This window comes from Diabrotica virgifera, chromosome 4 (genome assembly GCF_917563875.1).
Source record: "Diabrotica virgifera virgifera chromosome 4, PGI_DIABVI_V3a".
Lineage (NCBI taxonomy): Eukaryota > Metazoa > Arthropoda > Insecta > Coleoptera > Chrysomelidae > Diabrotica > Diabrotica virgifera.
This window is the reverse complement of record NC_065446.1, coordinates 72,993,377-73,019,799: the sequence shown is the minus strand read 5'-3', so window position 1 is coordinate 73,019,799 and position 26,423 is coordinate 72,993,377. Positions and strand designations below refer to the sequence as shown.

At 32.7% G+C, this 26,423-nt stretch overlaps 1 protein-coding gene across 1 annotated transcript; it reads right to left on the bottom strand.

Annotated features, from left to right (window-relative positions):
- LOC114324755 (uncharacterized) lies at positions 1-26,162 on the bottom strand. Its single transcript, XM_028272587.1, has 4 exons — positions 25,924-26,162; positions 23,755-23,843; positions 23,558-23,666; positions 1-533 (listed from the first exon to the last, which is right to left on the bottom strand). The coding sequence occupies exons 1-4, from the start codon at positions 26,063-26,065 to the stop codon at positions 61-63; spliced, it is 813 nt and encodes a 270-aa protein (XP_028128388.1). The 5' UTR covers positions 26,066-26,162; the 3' UTR covers positions 1-60.
- Positions 26,163-26,423: the final 261 nt, after the last annotated feature.

Genomic DNA, 26,423 nt, shown 5'->3' with positions numbered 1-26,423 from the left:
TGAAAATAAAGACGTTTATTTTTTTTTCAAAGTATTACAATATATAGGGATTAATAATCCCTAGTAATAATCCGTGTAATTAGAATTTTTTTCAGTTGTGATGTCCCACGTATCAGTTGCGGTATCCCATATATCAGGTGTGGTATGCCGTGTAACAGGTGTGGCGTCACTTACATCAGGTGTGGTATCCCGTCTAACAGCTGTGGTAGTCAGTATAACAGGTGTGGTATACCGCATAACAGCAGGTGTGGTATAACGGGAAAACCAGTTGTAACGGGTAACGGGTGTAACAGGTTCAATTTCTGCTTCACACAGAGCATGTACGCCGCAATCAAGTCCATTCCTATCATTCCATCGCATACCTGTGTACCAGTTATATCTCATTTCTATACAGTTTTCCTGGCTTCTTTGGTTGTCTGGTTGGTAGGTCATCCAGTTGAAGTACTCGATCGGGCGCCCTGTACTCGTCCATACCCATCTATTGTTCCGTTGGATTCCTGAAGTCCAAAACCAATATTCCATGCTCTCACCATCTAAAAAAAATACACGCAGTTCAGGCAGCGAATAGCTCAAGTAGTTCATAGTAGTCAACTACATACTCAATGCTATCCAAGTTTATTTACCAACAGTCTCAAATCAAGACAAAATTCAAAGAATTGTACGAAATAAGGAGACTACAAATCAACCTATCGGTAATATACAGGGTGATTGATTAGTGTGATAAAGCTCAGTAGATCCGCTATAGTAATAGATAGCAACAAAGGTTAATAACAAAAATTGTAACCAACTTCGAGCTTCACATTACAAAATTAGTTAGAATGTTACAGTGTGTTCGATAACATAATGGCAGACCAAAATTATATTTTTTAAATGTAGCACTCTACAGGGTGTCCCCGAAAATAGTGCGTTCCTTAAAGGTGTAGGTAGAAGGCACCATGTAGATCAAAAAAGTCTTATAACATTTTTTTCTAAATTCGCCCGTTTGGCCAAAAAACGAAAATACATTTTGGCATGTAAAATAAAATATGACAACTCTGTAATACAAAACGTTAAAGGTACATGGTCACAATTAGAGAAAATAGTGGGTTCCTGTTTATTACTGTTATACCCTTAGAGGATGGAAATTTTTCCATCCTCTAAGGTTATACCTGTAAAGTAATAAAATGTAAATACATATCAATGAAACCCTTGTTAGACCGGACTCTATTGCCGCCCTCGCTAGCGAAATTATTCCGATTCGATTTTTTTTCCACAAACTTACTCAAAAAGAGTTCCTTATAACATATTCACAGGGTGTCGGGCGGTGCCGTGGTAGAAAAAATGTTTAAGCAATTTTTTTTAAACAAATTCATAAAAATAATTTTTTTATTTCGAACAATATTCTTTTAGATAATTTGGGTCATTCTGAGCAAAAAACGCCTCTTGTCATTTTTATCTAAAATTGATTGTTGTTGAGTTATATGTGATTAAAAATTTGAAAAATGCGAAAATGGCCATTTTCAATGCTTAATAACTCGATTAGAAATTATTATTATGAAATTCAAAAAGTGACCAAATCAAGTTTCAAACCCCTTCTTCAAGGTCCTGAAGAGATTTTTATCATTATTTTGTTACAAAGCTGTTATTTTTAATTATTAACAATTAGCGCTATAGTCCAGTATGTATCATCGCTCCCGTTAGTGAAATTATTCCGATTCGATTTTTTTGCACAAACTTACTCAAAAAGAGGTCCTTATAACATATCCACCGTGTGCCGGCCGGTGCCGTGGTCGAAAAATTGTTTAAACAAATTCATAAAAATAATTTTTTCACTTCGAACAAATTTTTTTTAGATAATTTGGGACATTCTGAGCAAAACATGTCTCTTGTGATTTTTCTCTAAAATTGATTGTGGTCGAGTTATACGCGATTTAAAATTTGAAAAATGTGAAAATGGTCATATATAACTCGACAACAATCAATTTTAGAGAAAAATCACAAGAGACCTTTTTTGCTCAGAATAACCCAAATTATCTAAAAAAAAATCGTTCGCAATGAATAAATTATTTTTGTGAACTTAATAAAAATTGTTTAAACAATTTTTCGACCACGGCACCACCAGGCACCCTGTGGATGTGTTATAAGGACCTTTTTTTGAGTAAGTTTGTGCAAAAAAATCTAATCAAAATAGTTTCGCTAACGGGGGCGACGATACAGTTGGACTATTGAGCTAATTGTTAATAATTAAAAAATAGCTGCTTTGTAATAAAATAATGACAAAAATCTCTTCAGGACCTTGAAGAAGGGGTTTGAAACTTGATTTGGTCACTTCTTGAATTTCATAATAATAATTTTTAATCGGGTTATTAAGCCTTGAAAATGGCCATTTTCGCATTTTTCAAATTTTTAATCGCATATAACTCGACAACAATCAATTTTAGAAAAAAATGACAAGAGGCGTTTTTTGCTCAGAATGACCCAAATTATCTAAAAAAATATTTTTCGAAATAAAAAAATTATTTTTATGAATTTGTTTAAAAAAATTGTTTAAACAATTTTTCGACCACGGCATCGCCCGGCACCCTGTGGATATGTTATAAGGACCTCTTTTTGAGTAAGTTTGTGCAAAAAAATCGCATCGGAATAATTTCGCTAGCGGGGGCGACGATACAGCCGGTCTATGTCCATATCGGAATACCCCTAAGTGTTTACAGTGCAACCTGTCGGGGCGCCTCAACATCAAACAAAAGAAGAATTTGTTTCGTTTGTTATTATACTGACATCTGGATATTTCCGTATTGGTTTTATTTTGTACCAAAAGAACGAGTCTTTCTCGAGGAACAAGTGATTATCAAAACAACGAGGAATCGGTAGGTAATTCAAATAGTATATCCGTTACTTTGTAAAGGGTAGGTACTGTTTTCATCGTACGAGATAGATTGGAACATTTTTTGTGTTTAGTGTAAACGCGATTGTGTTTAGTGTCACCGTTGAATAAAAGTGTTTTCCATCCGAGAATATCATGATATGTTGATTGTTTATGGAGAAGCGCAATGCAACAGTAATTTAGCTGTCCAAATTTATGTGCATCGGTATCCCGAAAGGCGAGCTCCTAATCCTCGAACTTTTGTGAATGTTTCTCAAAGATTATTAGAAACGGGTTCTGTTGTACCGAAAAAAAAAAAAATAGCGGAAGAACAAGAAGTATCCACCGATTGAATGTAGAAGACGACATTTTAGATGCTGTGGAAAATAATCCAAATGTAAGCACACGAGATGTGGCTAAAATGGTTGGCGTATCGAAAAACGTTGTTCATAGAACATTTCGGGAACAACTTCTACATCCATATCACTATCAGAGAGTACAAGATTTACACCAAGGTGATCTTCCTCGACGATTAATATTTTGCAGGTGGTTTCAAGATAAACTCATCAGAGAACTTGAATTTCCATCTAAAGTGTTATGCGCGGATGAGGCATGTTTCACGAGAAATTGTGTGTATAATTTTCATAATTGCCACATATGGAGTGACGAAAACCCTAATATAATACGTAGAACAAAAATTTTCAACTAAAATTTAGCATAAATTTATGGGCAGGAATAATCAACAATCGTATGATAGGACCATATGAATTACCCAGAACTCTATATGGAGAGGCCTATCATAATTTCTTGCAAAATGTTTTGCCGGTTCTGCTTGAAGACCTGCCATTGCAAATACGCCGTGAAATGTGGTTTCTTCATGACGGAGCCCCAGCACATTTTACCAGAGTTGTGAAAATCTTTTGGATACCACGTATCCTCGTCATTGGATTGGTAGGAATGGACCCATTCTTTGGCCTCCCCGAAGTCCCGAATTCAATGTAATAGATTTTTATTTTTGGGGACATCTTAAATCGTTAGTTTATGATAACGGAGATGAAATCCAATCCGAAGCTGAATTACGGGAACGAATTTTTGATGCTGCAGAAACCATTCGACATAATTTAGATAACTAGTTCGCGCAGGTGGAGCTCACTTTGAACATCTATTATAAAAAATATTGTCAAGTAAGTATAAACATCTAATTTAATATTATTTCACAAGTAAACAAATCACTGATAGTCCGAGAACACTGTAAAAAACTAATTTAGAATTATTAAAGGTTGTCTGTGGTATTTAATTTCCACTGTTAACTATGTACTTAATTCAGTTAAAGCCCTTAAACACCTTTAGAGCTTAATAAATACATAATACAATGTAGTTTAGTTAAAAGATAAAGCGTTTCTTATTGTAAATAATTAACATTTTATCAATTCGTTTAAAATTATTCCATATTCCACTACATTTCAGAAAAACATTACAAATAATTTTTCTTAGTTGCATTAATAATTGCATTTTGGGAATTAAACCATAGTTACTTAACCCTTAACTACAGAGATCCGGTATTTTTTACCGGCAGGCATTCCCAAAATGTGGATTTCATGGTAACCTCACCACTTACAAGTTCATGTGTCTCTGTACCTCTCGGGTAGTTTGTATAACAATGCTATTCAAAGTGTGTAGTGTGTATTGTCAATATCTTCTTTTCTAGCACACATCAAAAATCTTAACCGGTAAAAATTACCGGATGTCTGTGTTAAGTAAGTATTTTTATATGGGTACTATATTTGTAAATCTGAAATGTTTATATTATTTTTTGGAGTTTTTAGGAAAAAAGTAAAGAAATGGACTGTGGAAGTCATCCTGGACCTTCAATGAAGGTTAAATTTGACGATAAAAATTTTGAGGCCACTTTGCAAAAATGGAATTGCCATTTAATTTTGTGATAATTTTACCCCTTGCCGATTTTTTCTCATGGATGTAAAAATTTTTGTAAATGCTATTTTATGTTTCCTTTGTGATTCTATGTTACGTTTATTTGTTAAAAAAAGTCTAAATTTTTTTTCATAGCATTTATGGCCGTTTGTTTCAATAGACCAAAAATGTTACCAAAATTCTGGTTTAACCCGCCGTTACACGCGTCTTCTGTTGTGCCGTGGTTGCACGCGTATGAGCGTCGCCCTCACCTACATAAATTCGACTTATTTCGAGGAAGAATGAATGTTAACATGTATAAATATAAAATGGGTTGTACTCACATATTATAGAAAGTCTCGTAAACCAATTTTTTTTATTAATTTAACAAAACAAAAGTAAAAATAATATACATAGATCAAAAGCAAGTTTTCTTAATTTTCAATTTCAGCAAGCCACTGAAGAAATTAACGTTCTTTACGCGAATTCATTTTACTAAAAATACAAATTAAAATTAACAACTGTTCTGAAGCTATTTCTTTGTGGCATTTATGTAATTAACTATTAATATTTTGTATTTTGATAACGACGTCCGAGGTGGAATTCGAAACGTCAATAAAATCAATTTTTCAAGTTAAATTGTGGCTTATTTCCCAATTAGAATAGGTAAATTTAAAAATGGGTTCTTAACCAGTGGCGCACCTAGAATTTTCCTCTGGGGGGGGGGGGTTTGCTTGGGCACCGAAAGTTTTTGTATTATTCGTGAAAGACAAGTTACATTTTCCTACTTTCTTTTATATATATTTCTATATGCTCTGGGTGGGATTTTAACCCCCAAACCCCCCGGTCGGTGTGCCACTGTTCCTAACCTAATCCAAACAATAATATTTTAATTAAACCTACCTAAATATTAAATAAAAACCTAAAAGTTTCTTTGAGATAACAGAAACGTGATTTCACCGTGATTGCACGCGCAGTGAGGAATTCCCTCACTTGAAGAGGGATGTCTCTTCTTTCAACTATCACACAGCACACTGACCGCCTGAAATATTCTATAACTTTTTCATACCCTCTCATGAACCATGCTAAAGGCATTCCTGGGTGCTTAAGGTTATCGTATTAGTTTACACAATTTCATTGGTTATAAACAAATATGGTGAGGGATTCCCTCATAGCGCGTGTAATGGCGGGTTAATAGTTATTCTTCAAAAATCTTGTATTATATTATTAAAATCACTCGTTTTACCATTTTTCCCATATTTAGAGACTCCATAAAAACTCATAATGCAAATTTTTTTTGTTTTTTATTATTAACTTTATATTTTGACTCTATTTTATAATGACCGGTAAAAAATACCGGGGATCTGTAATTACGTGCTAATATTGGGATGTCTGTAGTTAAGGGTTAAGGAAGTAGGCGCAAAATTTTGGTCCAATGCTATTTAAATGCACTAATTTTTTTAGAATCTTAAGAAAACTATTAAGTATTTTTGAAAACTTTAGACGCAGAATGAAAGATTGCATTATTGCCGTGCCGAGGGCCGAAAGTCCCTTAGAATAAATAAAAACTTTTTTTTAATGAGATATTTGAAATTAAAAATCACACTAAATTTTCTCTTTTTTTACTCCTGTAACTTATTAAAATAAACATTATAACGTAATATTTCATTCTGCGTTTAAATTTTTCAAAAATATTTTTTAGTTTTCTCAGGATTCGAAAAAATGAATGCACTTAAAATGCATTAGAGGCGATATTTTGCGCTTATGCCCTTAAGTAAAAGTAATAATTTTCGAAAAAGTAGAATTTCGAGCCGTAATCCAAAACCTCAATTAATTCAGATAATAGAAAATGAACCATAATTAAAGCAACAATTATGTTGAAAGTGAAAGTAGGTAACAAGGTAACCCATATTTCAGATGTCAACAACCTCCCAAACAGATGGGCTTGTGCATGGGGTTCCGTTAAATTTCGTAAGTCACAATTGTAGGTGTTGCCAGATTGTTCAATTGTCTGAAAATGAAAATTTGCCTATATGGAGACCAATGTATTTTTTTTTGGAAACGGCTAACTTTAGAAAAAAATGTTATAGGACTTTTTTGTTCTAAATTGTGTAATATATCCATACTTTAAAGGAACGCACTATTTTCGGGGACACCCTGTATATTTCATTTTATATTCGAAATCTTCTTAACTTCCTCATCACAAAAATATAAAGACTTGTTATGTTATACAGGGTACAACAAGTTTAACTCCCTGTATAAATAAAAATGAGCACAAAAGCAATGGTTTATGGATGCCGTATTTTTTATTTATTGTCAAAATTTTTAAAAATGATTGATGTTTCTAATATTCCTTATTTCGAATACAGGGTGAGTCAAAACGCAAGTATCTACATTATGTTCTCAGTATTTTTAAATAGAACACCCTGTATTTTATGTCACTATCGAAAAGTACCATTACTGTACCTTTAATTTTTGATATGATATTTTCAATCTCTAAATTTATTAGTTTTTGAGATATTTTCATTTATATCAGAGCAAATTATTAATTGTGAATAAATTTTTTCAAATTGTAAGTACTTTTTGTAATTTTCAAATTGTCTGTGACTGAATTATCTAAAATTGAAAGTCCACCTTAATAAAATTGTTTGTGTATTGTAAACTGAGATTTCACCATAATTATTTTGTGTGTGTGTGTGTTGTGTTATTCTTATAACAGACAACTTAAAAAGATTAGAACTATGCTTACTGAGTTAGATGCCGCCTGTAAAAAAGTTGGTTTAAATATAAATTTTGGTAAAGACACAACACATGACAAACCTGGTACCAAACGAAAATCCAAAAGTCGACGTCAACGAAATAGCATTGGTCCATAAATATAAATACTTAGGGCATGAAATCCAAATTGCCAGGGACAATCAAACTACCGAATTACAGAGAAGGATCACCTTAGCATGGGCCGCATATGGAGCTCTAACAGACATCTTCAAGAGCAACTTGCCAAATTATTTGAAAAGGAAGACGTTCAACCAATTTGTGCTTCCAGTCATGACTTACGGCGCCGAAATATTATCGTTAACTCAGGCCACAGCAACGAAACTTAGAGTGGCCCAATGAAGAATGGAACGGTCACTACTTGGACTGACTCTGAGACAGAGTCAGAAATGAAGAAATCAGAAGAAGGACAGGCGTCACAGATGTCATAGTGCGAGTAGCATGTCTGAAGTGGAATTGGGCGGGTCATGTAGCCAGAATGAAGGACGGGAGGTGGACCCAAAAAATTACAGTGTGGAGACCAAGAGAAGACAGAAGAAGTAGAGGTAGACCACCTACAGGATGGACAGACGACGTCAAAAGGATTGCTGGGAATTGGTTGCAGAAAGCCCAAGATCGACAAAACTGGAAGAAATTAGGGGAGGCCTATGTTCAACTTTGGATGCAGAAGGCTGAATGATGATGGTGATGATTGTGTTATTAAGAGGCTACAGTAGCGATCAACAGGTAGCAACAAACGCGGTCCAAGATTGCGGCTGTAATTTTGAATATTTTGTCGGGATGTTTGGCACACATGTTCGTAATATAATAAGGAATGGCGGTACAGAGCCCAATTTGAAAAATATATTAGTATGTGGAAATTACTCTGTACTAAAATACAATATTAAAAAAACGAGCCTGTACCGCCATTAAGAAGAACAAAATACAGTAGACTCCCGTAATTTCGGCCACCTCGGGACTGGACCCTAGGCCGAAGTTTAAAGTGGCCGAACTAACCGATGCCTACCTAACAAGTGCCCGTTTATTGTTTGTAAGGATCTAGCAAACACAAAACACTTGCATATTCTGTAGAATACACACAGAGAGATACTCTGACATATATTTAACACATGAAAAACAGAAGGTTACAAAACACTACAAAACAATACTTACAGAATACTGAGTATGCCTAATAAAATTTAAAAATATTACTCTACATTGGTGGTTTGGCTTCGTAAACACTTGTGCTATTTTTTCTTTTCTAATGATTTTTTATGGGCAAAGTCACGCCACTTTTTTTAATAAACATTACCTCGATGGCATTTGCTCCTTTTTGCTGTTCGACATGTTTTGCTAATCGATAGAGGTAGCTGCCAGTTGCAAAGCTGCTTTACCTTCAGCGTGGCTTATTTTATTCTATTCAACTTCCTCTTCTATCTAAGCAGTATCTATGTCGTTATCCTTCCCATTTTCCTGGCGAATAACACTCAGCGATTTCGTCGTCGTTCAAAACCTCGTTGTGTAGCTCCTTTCAGAGTTGATCCATTCAAAAACATCTTCTTCAACAATGGGATCACAGTTTGGTAGTTGCTAAGGGTCGTGCAATAGAGCTGCATTGACATCAGGTTCGTTAACAAGAAAGTTCTTTGACTCATCTGCTGTTGTGTTTGCTTGGTCAATCTTATCTTCTATATTTGGCCAAAGTTTTCTCCAAAACTTTACAAAAGTCGACGCTGGTATTTCGTCGTATAACTTGGCCGACATATAAACAACATCCTTCATATTAACTGCCCTTCTTCAGCACTTCTAAGTCTAAGGTGTCACCAGTCTAGAGTTTGGAAAGTACTTCAGAAAGCAGTTTTCGACAATACTTTCTCTTGAAGCACTTAATGGCCCCTTGATCTATTGGCTGTTGAACACTGGGAACAGCAGCCTAATTTCTTTTCATCGTCAAACTGAATATGAGTAAGTGAGTTGTCAGGAAGTAGAAGGGCTTTGATGTCAGTTTTAATTTTGTCAAATGTTGTTTCACTTTGGGAACAAATTCGTAAAAGAAATATTCCCTGAACAAATATGTGTCCATCCACGCTGATTTCTGAGACCGATAATACACTGGGAGAGTTTCCACTTTTATGTTATTAAACGCTCTCAGTTTTGCTGCTGTGCCAAAGACAAATAGGAGTAATTGTGGATTTCTGAAGCATTTGAACACAAGGTGACCGTTATCATCCCTTTGCTGTCAAAGATTAAGTTTAGGTCACCGATAATTTTTAAAAATCTTGCAGAAAAATTGATGGCCGCTATAGGCAGAGAGCCGGCCGGACTCGGACTAAGCGGAGACCGAACTAACCGAGGCCGAACTTACGGGAGTCTACTCTAATAAACTTTCTTCAAAGAAACTTTTTTGTCCCATTTTTATTTCTAACAAGAAATCGAACATATTATAACTTATAACTAATTAGGCAAGATACAGAAATTGTAACTGTCATTTTGACAAACCTGCGTCAGATTTTCTTTAATAACTGTTCTGTTATCTTTGTCGATATCTGTTCAGTGCAGTAGTGTGTTATTTTAAGAATTCGTTATTGTTGTTTCAAAGGAAAGTCATCATCATCAATGGTGCTACAGCCATTTGAAAGAGCCTCGACTTTCCCAAGTCTAGTACGCCAGTCAGTCCTATCCATTTCATAGGAAAGTAGTGTTTATTTATAGATAATTTATTATATTTTTGTGTAATAGGACTAAGTTGTTCGCCTATTTGAAAATAGTTATTTTCCTAACTAGTGCGGAAAGCGATACTTTCACGCACGAGACTGCCGTTATAAAACGCCACAAAAATAGAGTTATATCAATTTTTATTTAGAAGTGATAATACACAATTTAATTCTTTGACAAGGTTGTCAAAACCAAACTTTCAATATAATGGGTTACCACGACGACGATATTGGTTTTCATGACGACTATTCAAAACCATTGTAATTGTCTACTGATCTGACTTTTAAATATTATATCAAAATAATTTTATTTCATCGAAATATCGCGCTAATTTCATTAAAACATGAACACAATAAGATACATTTGAAATAAATTAGTAAATAGTATCTAAATATTAGTTTAGTGCATGTATTATAATATATTATAATGCCATATTACAAGGTATTTTACTTTCCCGCACGGCGTGCGGGAAAATTTACTTTCACGCACGCCGTGCATGAAAGTGCAACTTTCGGAAACGAAATGCGTGCGTGAAAGTGGCTCTTTTAGCACGGCCGTAGAAAAGATAGATTATTGTTAATTGTGAGTTTTAGTTATATGTAGGTAGGTAAGTATATTTTACGTAAAAATATTTCGAATTCTAATACGAGTATATTAAGTTTTAGGAGGATCTCTTATTCTAAAAATATTATCAATGGTTTAACAGAATGGGAAAAGTTAATCAAACTAAAAATAAAGTGAAAACTTCCAAGAAAAAGTCCATTAAAAAACGTGCCAAAATTATGCGAACATGGAAATTATGAACTAAATAAAACACAGCTCTTGCTTCGCTTCACAACGAAATGCTTATTTATTATTATTATTTCGTGCAAATACCTATATTAACATAAAATTCTCACCCATTTTGGTTTATTTTTATAAATATTTATTTTTTAATAACAAAATTGTTTTCTTTTCCTTCCATTTCGTGCGCCTATGACTTAAATTGTCAAAATATTGATCTTAGATACTGTCAAAGATTACCACTGTTGCCAAAGTTTCGCAGACATTACGAAAAAAGGTATGATACTAAGTATCTCCCGAAGTTATATTGATGACGCGCTACTGTTTGCTCTTAAATAGTTAAGATGAATTTTAGTGTTGATGAAATGGTAGATATTATGATCTGTATATGGGGGGAGTGCAGTAAAAATGCGTTATTATCAGGAAGAATTTATTATGAACGGTTCCCTTAAAGACGACAAACAGAAAGCTGTGAAAGTTTGAAGGATCAGTTTAGCCGCACTGGTTCAGTGAATCTAATAAAATGGAGTCATTTTTTTGGGCTTACGTTAACATGGGAGCAGTCGCGAAGTTAGAAAAAATCTCACATTTTATCCTTTTCCGTGATAACTTGATGAACAATTTTGTAACATATCTTTACACTCGTAAGTGCCTCGAGGAAAATTGTTGTAACGCGTGGAATTTTTTTTTTAATTTTTTTTGAATTTTTTTTAAATTTTATTTCGTGGAATAAATTTTAAAATTTTCGTATTTTATGGAAAGCCATAATTTGGTGAGAACCAATTAGCTTTAAAATTGTTAGAAATATATATTTTTAATATAACAAGTAAATAGAAATATTATAAAATAGAAGTTTATTTTAAATTCGTATTTAAATTCGTATTGTTAGATTTTTTCTCTACGCGCGACTACTTACGTGGCAGAAGTGAGCGCGACTGCTCCCGGGTTAAGAATGTATTAAAAAATACCTTAAACAACGAGGAATGAGATGAAAAATAGAGTACAAACTGTATTTCGAAGTGTTAAATGTACAATGCTTCGTAGTGTAAGTTCATTAAATGACCGTTTTCAGGCGTGCATAAATGTGGTAGGAGGTAATTTTGAAAACCTTATATAATTAAATATTTAAAATATTTTTTTATTAAAAGTATCTCTTGATTTTTGTTTGTGTTTTGTTTTGTAAAATTTATTGCTAATAAATTATTTTTATTTCTTTATTTGTTATATTTACATATACAAAATTAGTTTTAATTGATTAAAAAATGTTGCATTTTGTGGTTGTGTTTTTTTTTTTGTAAAATTTATTACTAATAATTATTTTCCTTCCTTTTTTAGTATATTGTTACATTAATTACCGGATTCATAATCACTAGACGTAAACTTTCAGTTTAAGACCATTCTGTAATGGTTTACTTACAATTTGAAAAAACTTAGAAGTAGTCGAGGAAATGAAGCATTTTGGCTCGCAATTTTTTCGTCCAGCATGGATTTACTTGAAATTTTCACAGAAGGTAGGGAATAGTCCAAGGATCATTTTCTATATCATGCCGCTGTACGCTAAAACCTTGGGGGTGGTTACCACCCCATCTCGGGGGCGGGAATTTTTTATTACATTTTAACTATGCAAATCGATGTAACAAGTGATTCTAATAAAAAAATGTTTTCTACATTTTCTTCGTAAAACTAATATTTTTCGAGTTATTCCCGCTTGAAAATAACAGTTTTTCGATGGAAAAATCGACTTCTTTAGAGGGTTTTTTGAGAATACCTCGAAAAATATGCATTTTATCAAAAAAATTGTAGATATCAAAATTGTATCTTTTAGTAACACAAACCAAATTATTTTTCTGTAATATCTTTGAGACCAATAGAAACCGAGATACGGCATGTTAAATGTTAGCTTTTTTCGTCAAATGCATAATTTGGAATATTCAAAGTAAAATAACGGAAAAAACTTGCATTTTTCGAAGAAAACTTAAATAATCTTTTTTTAAGCACACAGCTAGGTCACTGAAAAAATAATAACAAAAAGTTTCTAGCCTGAAAATTAAGCGACTTATGATCAAAAAAGGTCGGTACCTGCTTTTCTCTATAAAAAAATCAGTGAAAACAACCCCGAATCTACCCTCCTAATTAAAAATTGGTCTTCACCTTTCTGTAATTCCTTTTATATTTATATTATCAATACACCCAAGAAGTTTGACCTATTTAAAAGGCCTAATTTTAGAAAAATTGGAATTAAAAAAAAATTAATTTTTTGGAATTTCCCATTTTCACCTTTTACTTCAAAATATCTCCGAAAATACTGGAGATGCGAAAAAAATGATGGATTACTAAATTGTAGCTTTTTTAATAGCTAAAATTATCTTGTGCATAGATTTTAGTTACTGTGAACAGTAAGCGAGATATAGCTGTTTAAAGCCTCTATTTACGAGCATACACCCCCTTATTCGAGCCCTTTAAACCCACCCTAATTAAAAACTAAGGGATCTTACGGAATATAGTTTACACAGTCTTATAACTCTTTAAAAATCCTACAAAGTAATTTTTGAAAAAACTTTTTATCGCCAAAAATGAAGGAGCTATGTTTATAAAACAATTTTTTTTTTGAAAAATTCGGATAGTCCCCTTATGGATAATTTTCAATATATGTATAATACCACAGAACCGGTTCGTATACTGGAAGATGACTAAAAAACTATTTGTATTTTGTATTTGTTCATATTTGTATTTTTTTAGCTTATTAAATAAATTTTTTTGTAATTCTTTAATTCTACTTTTTTTCTGTATATATCTATTAAAATATCTACTTATAAAAACTGTAATGTTATTAAGGGTAGTTTTAAGGGTTGAAATATTATGACATATCCTAAAGTATAAAACAATCATTATTTTAACCAATCAAAACCAAATTTTACCCATATTAAAGTTTACAATATTATTATATAATTTTTGACAATAAGGGGTAGTTTACACCCCTAAAAATAATCAACACCCTTAAGCATGATATAGAATATGAAGTACAGGGTGAGATGATCCTAATCCCAAATTTTTATATAAATCGATGCAAGCCGAAATTATTCTTTTAGGATAAGTAAATTTTTTATATATTGCTCCTACATGGGTGGTTTTAAGTGTTGAAATATTATGATAGTGTATCTTAAAGCATAAAACAATCATTATGTATTTAATAGGAACCAAATGTTGACAATATTAAAGTTTAAAATGTTATTTTATAATTTTTTACAATTACGGGTAGTTTTCATCCTTAAAAAACCAAAAGCGTACAACGGCTCAATATAGAAAATGAACTAGAGGGTGTAATGAGCCTAATCCCAAATTTTTGTACAAATCGATGCTGGGCGAAAAAATTGCGAGGTTTTGCTATTTTTTCAGCTTCATTTCCTCGACTAACGCCATTATTAATAATTTGCTCCGAAAAATAAAAATATCTTATGCACGGTTGCACCAACAGATCTTAAGCTTAAGTCGAGAATATCATAGGAATTAATATAATATAATTATAATACATTACAATAAGAATACCATAATATAATAATAGATATAATTAATAATAAGGTAAGAATCTAAAATTATGGTGCAACGTAAGTGATACTCAAGGAGGCCCTATCTATAAGTAGAGCTTAGCTGAGCTGCAGCTTAAGATCTGTTGGTGCAACAAGGAATTAAAAACTTATAAATTTAGACATAGGAAATGTTTTATAAAAATTAAAGTACAGTAATAGTACTTTTCGATAGTGACATAAAATAAAGGGTAGTATTGCATTTAAAATTACTGAGAAAATAATGTAGGTACTTACGTTTTGACTCACCTTGTACTCGAAATAAAGAAAATTAGCAATATCAATAATTTTTAAAAATTTTGATAATAAATAAAAAAATATGTAGAGCATCAATAAGTCATTTTGTTGTGCCTATTTTTATTTATACAAGGTGTTTTTCACGATTTTCTTAGAAAACTGGTTATAACTTTGTAAACACCCTGCATAACATAACAAACCTTTATATCATTGTGATGGTTAAGTTAAGAAGATTTCGAATATAAAATAAAATATAGGGTGTTCTATTAAAAAAAACCATGTTTGATCTGCCACTACCTTATCGAACACCCTGTAGTAGTTTAATTAATTTTGTAATGTGAAGCTTAAAGAAAGCTACAATTTTTGCTATTAACTTTTATTTCTATCTACATATTACTATAGCAGATCTACCGAACTTTATCACACTAATCAATTACCCTGTATAGTGACTTTAATGCAAAAGTCTCTAACTGCACAGATATTAATGGCTTAAAGTTGAATGTTAGGCAAAGTTTGAAGGAACTAAAGGCAAGACCTCTTGATTGAGTTTTCTATCGCCAATTATACTTATCATTAACACCTGATTTAATTATCACATATGCAACTCCTCTTGAAATTTGCAGAAATCAAGACTACTTTGAATTAAAATAATAAAATATATACAAACAAAAGTGCAGGTCTGATCATGGGCAATCCTCTTAGCCCATTAGTTTTTTACTCTAGAAACAACAATTTCCAAACATCCCGTATTTAAACAATTCGTATATTAGTGAAGATACGTAGATGATATAGTATACTAAAATCACAATAAAGATGCACTAGAAATAAACAAACCAAGGCACTTGAATATTACGAGCACTCCCAGTTCACGATTTACAATGTATATAGGGTGAGGCAGATAACTGGCCTATTAGAAATATCTCGAGAACTAAAGGCAACAGAATCATGAAAATTGGAATAAAGAGGTTTTGAAGGATGGTCTATTAAATGAAAATATTTTCATGTCTTTGCAACTTCCGGTTATACCGGAAGTTGCTTATAACTTTGTTTTTTAAATGGGACACCCTGTATATTTTTACATTTTTGGATTCTCTTCGAGGTCTTCTTTTTTAAGATATGAGGTTTTGTAATATTATATAGGGTATTTTAAAAGATAATTACGTTTTTTTATTAATTTCGTAGCAATATTCACACCCTGTAGAATTGTAGTAGTTTGACATCTAAAACTCTACTTACGTTCAAATGATTTTTAATATATTCTACTATTGTCAAGAATCATTAGTATAGCTAAATTTTTAATTTTAGTATACAGGGTTGGTCGAAACTCGGAATGAGTATTTTCTGAGTTTTCTTAAATAGAACACACTCTATTTTTGTATTGTAGTGAAATGATATTTTATAGTACTTTTTTATTTCTTAAGCATTCCCTATACCTAACCGCTTTAATTTGTGAGTTATTGGTGATTCAAGCTAAACATTAATTGCAACAAAAAATACGTAAAATTTTATTAGGTTTGCCGTGAAAATACTCAATCCCAAATAATTTTTCAGAAATAAATACATATTAATCCAGACTGGTCCTTAAAATTACCAATAATGGTTTAGCTATCAAAATACCTACGTAGTTAAGATTGTTGGTGCGATTAACAATTAAGCACAAATTAAAGCAGTTAGGTATAGGGAATGCTTAAGAAATAAAAAAGTACCATAAAATATCATTTCATTACAATATTAAAATACAGGGTGTTCCATTTAAGAAAACTCAGAAAATACTCATTTCGAGTTTCGACCAACCCTGTATACTAAAATTAAAAACTTACTACTAAAAGCTATACTAATGATTGTTAGAGTAAAGAGTAGAGTAGAGTAGAGTTTTAGATGTCAAACTACTACAATTCTACAGGGTGTTAATTTTGCTACGAAATTAAAAAAAAAAACGTAATTATCTTTTAAAATACCCTGTATACTATTACAAAACCTGATATTTTAAGAAAGAAGACATCAAAGATAATCCAAAAATGTAAAAATATACAGGGTGTCCCATTTAAAAAACGAAGTTATAAGCAACTTCCGGTATAACCGGAAGTTGGAAAGAGATGAAGATATTTTCATTTAATAGATCATCCTTCAAAACCCCTTCATGCTAATTTTCATGAGTCTGTTGCCTTTAATACTCGAGATATTTCTAATAGGCCCTTTATCTGCCCCACCTTGTATACATTGTAAATCCCAAATCATGAACTACAAAGTTTATACATTGTAAATCATGATTCAGGAGTTCTCCTCGTAAAATTCAACGTGTCTTGGTTTGTTTATTTCTAGTGCATCTATATTGTGATTTTAGTATAGTATCCTTAACCCGCCGTTACACGCGTCTTCTATTGTGACGTGGTTGCACGCGTATGAGCGTCGCCCTCACCTACATAAATTCGACTTATTTCGAGGAAGAATGAATGTCAACATGTATAAATATAAAATGTGTTGTACTCACATATTATAGAAAGTCTCGTAAACCAATTTTTTTTTATTAATTTAACAAAACAAAAGTAAAAATAATATACAGAGATCAAAAGCAAGTTTTCTTAATTTTCAATTTCAGCAAGCCACTGAAGAATTTAACGTTCTTTACTCGAATTTATTTTACTAAAAATACAAATTAAAATTAACAACTCTTCTGAAGCTTTTTCTTTGTGGCATTTATGTAATTAACTATTAATATTTTGTATTTTGATAACGACGTCCGAGGTGGAATTCGAAACGTCAATCAAATCAATTTTTCAAGTTAAATTGTGGCTAATTTCCCAATTAGAATAGATAAATTTAAGAATGAGTTCTTAACCAGTGGCGCACCTAGAATTTTCCTCTGGGGGGAGGGGGGTTTGCTTGGGCACCGAAAGTTTTTTGTATTATTTGTGAAAGACAAGTTACATTTTCCTACTTTCTTTTATATATATTTCTATATGCTCTGGGTGGGATTTTAACCCCCAAACCCCCCGTTCGGTGTGCCACTGTTCCTAACCTAATCCAAACAATAATATTTTAATTAAACCTACCTAAATATTAAATAAAAACCTAAAAGTTTCTTTGAGATAACAGAAACGTGATTTCACCGTGATTGCACGCGCAGTGAGGAATTCCCTCACTTGAAGAGAGATGTCTCTTCTTTCAACTATCACACAGCACACTGACCGCCTGAAATATTCTATAACTTTTTCATACCCTCTCATGAACCATGCTAAAGGCATTCCTGGGTGCTTAAGGTTATCGTATTAGTTTACACAATTTCATTGGTTATAAACAAATATGGTGAGGGATTCCCTCATAGCGCGTGTAATGGCGGGTTAACAGGACCTAACAGGCAACTTGACCAATTTTTAACATACATTAATTTACTCCACACTGATATTGAATTTACAATAGAAGCAGAACAGATTCAGTACATAAATTGTTTAGATTTAAAAATTACCACACCGCAAAATAAACATGAGGCCTCGGATTTCATAAACCTACCCATACTGACACAACCATACCTACACAATTCACCATCCCATCCTATACAGCATAAATTAGCAGCATATCATAGCATGTTACATAGATTGGCCGCCATGTCAAAAAAGAACTTTGGGATACAAGTGAAAAACATCATTTAACAAATAGCAGTAAACAATGGTCACAACGAACAAACAATTAACACAATTTTAAACCAAAAACGCATAAGAACGCCCTGAAATTAGTCTATGAACTACCACAGAAAAAACCCAGTACTTTCTACTCTATCAAATATACGGTCAAGATATAAACAAAGAAAGCTAAACACATAAAAAGAAAGGAGTAGCACTAGCTTTTAGAACTAAGAACAACTTAGGAAAATACATTAAAAACAATAGTAGAGGATCCAATATAAGGTTGATTTGCACCGATCTGTTTAATGGATATAAATTATTGGATATGTAATTTCGCATATTAGTCCGTTCTTTAACGGTAAAATATTGCAAAATCTCTAAATTTTAAAGAACCGCTTGGATTGGCATGAAATTTTGCATACACATAGCTAACAAGTCAAAGAAACAAAGTGATGTTGTGCCGATATGTGCTTTTGCCCTGGGGGTGTTTCCCCCCCTTTATGGGGTGAAAAAATATTCGTCCAAAGAAAGTCAGGAAATGGATAAACTGGCTAATTTTAAGTAACTTTTGTTCTATAGGGTTTTTTCACTAAGTCAATACTTTTCGAGTTATTTGGCAGTGAATATGTTCATTTTTCCAACAAAATAACCACGCTTTTAGACCGTTTTCGCAAACAACTCAAATAGTAAGAATTTTGTCGAAAAAACATTCTTAGCAAAAATATAGCCTGTAAAATTTTTTAAAAACTGGTGTATATATCACGTCTCTACATCTAGTAGAAGCAGAGTTATAGCTAATGAAAAATAGGTTCATATTCGTCAAATTCCAAATGGAATACTTTAACGTGAAATCACCAAAAATGAAGCACATTTCGGGGAAAACTCATTACAACTTATTTAAAGTGTTTAAAAAAAGCTTCATTTTTGTTTTATAAAAAAAATTTCTAGCATCAAAATTAAACAAGTTACGCTCAAAATAAAGTTAGTTCCTTTTGGTTTTCGTAAAAAAATCTTTTGACCCCTGTATAGATTGTTTATATGATCTGTAAGTTTCATCGGTTCAAAGTCCTTATTATTAAAAAGGCTGTAGTTAAAAGGGGTTGAACGAGTTACTGATCACGAATGTATTCAAATTTAGAAACACCAAATCTTAATCAATTTTTGTCTAACAGAAAAACAAAAAAATACATGATATTAAAAAAAAGCAAATCTGACTTTTTTTGTTTTTCGAGATTTTTGGTATCTCTAACAATTTTTAAGTTATTTTGAAGAAAAGCATATTTTTCAAAATTTAAATTTTTAAAAATTTTATTTTGAAACCAAATTTTTTCAAAAATAAGCACTTTGAATCGATGAAACTTACAGATGGTATAAACACCACATAAGTAAAATAATAGGTGGAGCGGTAACGATTAATTTCATTTAAGTTGCTAATTAGGGGGTGGTCTTCCCGATTTTTTTGTTGCAAAAACAAAAGGGACCAACTTTATTTTGAGCGTAACTTGCTTAAATTTAATGCTAGAAACTTTTTGTAAAAACAGAAATAAAGCTTATTTTAAGCACTTTCAAAAAGTTATAATGGGTTTTCCCCAAAAAGTGTATAATTTTTGGATATTTCACGTCGAAATATTCTATTTGAAATTTGGTGAATATGAATCTATTTTTCATTGGCTATAACTTTGGCTCTACGAGATCCAAAGACCTAACGCGTACACCATTTTTTTACTTTTTTATAGGCTATATTTTTGCGAAGAAAGTTTTTTTTTTTTTCGAAAAAGTACTTACTTTTTGAGTTATTTGCAAAAAACGGTCTAAAAGTTGTGGTTATTTTGTTGAAAAATGAACATATTCACTCGCAAATGACTCGAGAAATGTTGACTTGGCGAAAAAGCTCTGTAGAACAAAAGTTACTTAAAATTAGTCAGTTTACCCATTTCCGGACTTATTTTGGACATATATTTTTTCACCCATAAGAGGGGGTGAAAGTCACCCCCAGGGCAAAAGCACACATCGGCACAATATCACTTTTTTTCTTTGACACGTAAGTTATACGTATGCCAAATTTCATGTCAATCCAAGCGGTTCTTTAAAATTTAGAGCAAAAACCGTGAAAGAATGGACTATATTCACAATTACAAAAAACACGAGTTGCCCTTTCTAATCTTGTTCTAACTATAATTAATTAATAATGAAAAAATGACGTTTTTATTAATTTTAAAATAAAATTTTCGACACGGGCAGATATCATTTCAGATTTTTTGGATCATTCTAAACAAAAAAAGTCTGTTGTATTTTTTCTCTAAAGTTGATCGTTTTTGAGTTATAAAAAATTAAAAAATTTAAAACTGAAAAAAGAACGAAAAATAACAATTTTCAAGGCTCAAAAACATAAGTAAAAAATATAATTTTTGTAATCATCAAGTACACAAATTTAAGTTCAAACCTTTTTCTATCAGGTCTCGATAAGAATTTTAGCCATGATTATTCTAAAACATATTTGTTTATTATTAATGAGGAAGGATTATTATGGGGAGACGGGCATTAACAACTAAAAAACGATGTTTCAAAATGAAATAAGTCCAAAAGACTTATCAAGAACTGATAGAATAAGGCTTGAACTTGAATTAATGTACTTCGTTATATCAAAAATGATATTATATACTTACAGTTGGAGAGATAGAAGCGGATTTTGTGCGTAATAAGTAATATGGAAAAACCATACGGGGATATGTTGAATTAGTTGTGTACATGACTTTCACCAACGACCGGAAACCAGAGTTGGGGCCGAGGGTAGTTATAAGGGGTCAAAGTCGCGGATTTTATTATTTTTTTATGACGCTCATGATCGAGACAGTGCACCAAAATTTGGGAATAAGTAGGTCATGACGTAACTAAGTAAAATCTCTAGGGGCGGAACGCTGCGTGGCCGACAAAGGGGTGGGGGTAGGGGTGAATATAAAAATTATAAAGGGCTTTTTGCGACGTTCGTGATGGAGATAGTGGACCAAAATTTGAAAATAAGTAGATCATGACATTACTAAGTAAAATCCCCAGAGCCGGAAACCAGAGTTGGGGATGAGGGTAGTTATAAGGGGTCAAATTCGCCGTTTTTATTATTTTTTTTGTGACGCTCATGATCGAGACAGTGCACCAAAATTTGGGAATAAGTAGGTCATGACGTAACTAAGTAAAATCTCCAGGGGTGGCACGCTGCGTGGCCGACAAAGGGGTGGGGCAGGGGTGAATACAAAAAAATATAAGGGGTTTTTTTGTGACGTTCGTGATTGAGAGAATGTACCAAAATTTGGGAATAAGTAGACCATGACTTAGCTAAGTAAAATCCTCAGAGCCGGAGACCAGAGTTGGGGATGAGGGTAGTTTTAAGGGGTCAAAGTCGCAGCGTGTATTATTTTTTTTGTGACCCGGCACAACATTTGTCCCTCACACAGCGTTCCGCCCCTGGAGATTTTACTTAGTAATGTCATGATTTACTTATTCCCAAATTTTGGTGCACTATGTCGATCACGAACGGCAAAAAAACCCTCATATATTTTTATACTCACCCCTGCCTACCACCCCTTTGTACCCCAAGCAGCGTTCCGCCCCTGAAGATTTTACTTAGTTACGTCATAACCTACTTACTCCCAAATTTTGGTGCACTACCTCCATCATGAGCGCAAAAAAAATAAAAACCGCGACTTTTACCCCTTATAACTACCCTCGTCCGCCACTCTGGTTTACGCCTCTGGGGATATTACTTACTTATGTCATGGTCTACTTATTCCCAAATTTTGGTGCACTATCTCAATCACGAACGTCGCAAAAAACCCATTACATTTTTTTATATTCACCCCTGCCCCACTCCTTTGTCGGCCACGCAGCGTTCCACTCCTTGAGATTTTACTTAGTTACGTCATGACCTACTTATTCCCAAATTTTGGCGCGCTATCTCGGTCATAAGCGTCACAAAAAAAAATAATAAAAAACGGAATTTTGACCCCCTATATCTACCTTCCTTCCCCACTCTGGTTTCCGGCTCTGGGGATTTTAATTATTTATGGCATGGTCTACATATACCCAAATTTTGGTGCACTATCTCAATCACGAACGTCGCAAAAAACCCCTTGTATTTTTTATATTCACCCCTAACCCAACCCCTTTGTCCGCCACGCAGCGTTGAGCCCCTATAGATTTTACTTAGGTACGTCATGACTTACTTATTCCCAAATTTTGGTGCACTATCTCGACCATAAGCGTCATAAAAAAAATAATAAAATCCGCGAATTTGACCCCTTATAACTACCCTCGGCCCCAACTCTGGTTTCCGGCCGTTGGTGAAAGTCATGTACACAACTAATTCAACATATCCCCGTATAGTTTTTCCGTATTACTTATCACGCACAAAATCCGCTCCCAGCTCTTAGACTATTATGTTTTTGAGCCTTGAAAATCGTCATATTTCGTTCTTTTGCAGTTTTAAATTATTTATAACTAGGAAACTATCAACTTTAGAGAGAAATTACAAAAGACCTTTTTTGTTTAGAATGGCCTAAAAAATCTGAAATAATATCTGCCCGGGTCGATATATTTTTTTAATTTATAAAAAAATGATTTTTTTAAAATTATTAATTAATTATAGTTAGAACAATATTAGATCGGGCGACCCTTGTTTTTGTAATGGTTAACATGCTAAATTACATATCCAATCATTTTTATTCATTAAACAGATCGGTGCAAATCGATCTTATACTGTATCTTAGACTACAATAAGAGAAAAGAGAAAGTAATTACAGAGCGGTGTATACAAACTGACTTGTGGTGAATGTCCAAAAACTTACATTGGCCAAACTGGCAGAACCTTTAACAAACGTATAGCAGAACACAAAAGGGCTTTCAATAATAGAAAAACCGATTCTACGTACGCACTTTACCTTCTACATTCTAGATCATAATCATTCTTTTAATGAACAATAATATATATTCACTCCGTCACTATTACAGAAATGACTAAAAATAGAGCTATTACTGATCGAGGATGATATTCAGGTAAGAATATTTGACTTGTCATATTTGTGTTTATTGTGAGTCAAATTGACGATACTTACAACGTTGTTTCATCAGTTCGTAAAGAAAGGCATTTTCTTCCTCTGATTCAATACTGACGAGGCTCATGTTACGAGATTTACAAAATACCGCTGCATCATACCAATTTCCCTAAAAAAGTAAGTCAAATAATACTTGCTTCATCCAGAAATAAACGTTTATTTTTTTTGCGTTTAATTTTTTTTATTATGTAACTTACCTGAAAATCAAATCCCAGATCGTACACACTGTTACGAAACTTTGGCAGATTTCGTGCTGCAAGATCTGTATTTTGTAATATTTGAATACCTGAAATATACAATAATAGTAGACGTTAAGTCATTACATTACTATATTTTATAATTTATGCAATGTTTTAAACACAATGTTTTTAAAATTTTTGCCCCTTAGTATTTTTTCGATAGGCCAGTTTTTATCTAGATATGTTGAACCATTGTAAAATCCAACACTATATTTGTGTAAATGATTAAGTAAGATTATAGAGACCTGTAGTTTAGGGATGGGAAAAACCTAGCGGTTTTGACCTAAAACCGGTTTTTTTACTTCGCAATAACCGGTTTTACCAGTTGTTTTTTGTCCCGGTTATAACTGGTTTTTCTTTTTAAAGTAAAAACCGGTTATTAGGTTTTTACGGTGTTAGGTTAGGTATTATTTTGTTAGGTAAAAATTTTTCCATTATGTCCAAGACATTTGTACTAAAAATACCATAAGTTTTTCTGTTTTCCATTAATGAGAAAAAAAATGAAAAATGCCATTTTTTGACACTTAATTGTTTATAAATAAAATATTTTCCTGGATCAAGTAGAGAGTGATCGTAAAAACATAGGGATCTATCTCAAAATCAAAATAAACTGCAGACTAAAATACTATACGACATCGATTTCACAAAATATAAGGCATGAGTAACACTGATGACACCTGGTTCAATGAGGAAAAGATCTTAAAACTAGATTTGGAACGATCGATGAAGAGAGTTGAAATCTCAAACATGATCTGTGATGGCTAAGATCATCTAAAAACCGATACTGACAAAATATTGGAAACCTGGCGAAACTATTGTAGAAATTTATATAGAAATAATGAGATACCAGCAGAAAATCTATGGTTCTTTTACTACTCTAGAGATCCGACTGTCTTGCTTTCTAAAGAAAAATACGCAATTAAATCGCTAGTACGACTTACTTTAAATCGCTAGTACAACTTGATCAGAAATTCTTAAGCCAATTCAGAGCAGAGAGAGGTTTTAGATAATGATGGATTTCGTCACCTGACATATTCAATATTTATGGTTATCATGTCATTAGAGGATGGGTAGATGGAGTACATTAAAATTAATAAAGACAAGATGAAAGTAATGGAAATGTAATAAAAATAAAAAATAATAAAAAATCAACAACAGATTATCCGATAGCTTCGTGGTGAATAAGGGACTACGACAGGGATGCAGCTTATCGCCCACACTGATTAAAATCTATATAAATGAGGTCTTGAATAAATGGCGAAAATAATGTTCTAGCATGGGGTATAGCTTAACACATTGCGTGCCACCTCGCTCATATATGAGAGACACTGATGTTCTGCCAGGGGCCACGTCGCTCATTTTTGATATACACGTACGACTGACTTTCATTGACTGACATATTGCTTATATGCCGTGGCCCCCGAGAGTATTATCCCCAGTAGCACGAAATGTTTTAACGACGCGACGACTCAACACTACATATACACACTACATTTTTCTGACGATGAAGTTGTGATTGCCCAGGATAAAGGTGATCTACTTTTTATGAATTTATGACACACCGGATGTTTCGAAAATACAAAAAATGGGGCCTATACGTTAATATGGAGAATACCAAATATATGCGTATATAAGGACAGAAAAATGAGTTACACCTAGAGTAACTAGTTAGTATGGTTATCGTGCCAAGCTTTGATTATGTATATGTACCTAGGAACGAGAATCTAACAAAGTGGAAGAACAGAATTCGAAACAGAGAAAAGAATTATAAAAGGAAAGAAAGTAATATGAGCTTTGAAATTACTACTTTGGTCAAAAACCATATCAAAAGAAAAGAAAACACAGCTATATCTTTATAGCATCTTTAAAAGCGTGATACTGTATGGATGTGAAACCTGGCAACTAAGAAGTCAAGTAAAGAAGTTTTCTGAACAGTGCACTGAATTGAACGTACAAAAAAAATAGTGGTCTAGATCTTCGATTTTAGTATAAAATATAATTTTAGTATAAAAATAAGTCAGTGAAACAATAGACAAAGTAAAATATCATCACTATCTATGTAAAACTATTCAGTATCAGAATATTTATATCATTTTCAGTTTTAAATAAAATTTATTTATTTCTTACTTGGCAAATTCTTGACAGGGACTTCCTCCTTAGGTTCATGGGAACTTTCCCATTTTAAGCTAAACTTGAATTTTCCTTCAACGGCATTTTCCTTCCATATTAATACGCACAAAAACAAAATTACTGAAATTTTATTAGTCATCTTATTTGAGTAGCACTACATAAAACTATGTACGAACAATTTCGTTCAGTTATTATATACCCATGCATCGGGCTTCGCCTTTAGCCTTTAACCTAAATGTTTTGAAAACACGCTATTATATTTTTTGGAAAACACGCTTTTCGCAAATTGATTTTTTTTATTAGACCATTCGATGAAATATGTTTAAATCTTTTTATCAAAATATTTGGTAGACCCTTGACCCTATCTTAATTTTATAGATACCAACTTTTTAAAAAGGTATTGTGGAAAATAAGTTTTTTTTATTTATTTTTATTTAATGTCGTCCGAACCACTGGGGTTATAAACGACAACAATCGCAAATACATTATTAAAATTA

Bases quoted from the DNA above. Each gene is read 5' to 3' on its own strand.
- LOC114324755 (XM_028272587.1), bottom strand. From the start codon at position 26,065: ATGACTAATAAAATTTCAGTAATTTTGTTTTTGTGCGTATTAATATGG. The intron at 23,844-25,923 runs GTAAGAAATAAA...TGTATATTTCAG, and splicing joins CCCTGTCAAGAATTTGCCAA to GTATTCAAATATTACAAAAT. The intron at 534-23,557 runs GTAAGTATCGTC...TATTTTTTTTAG, and splicing joins CGAACTGATGAAACAACGTT to ATGGTGAGAGCATGGAATAT.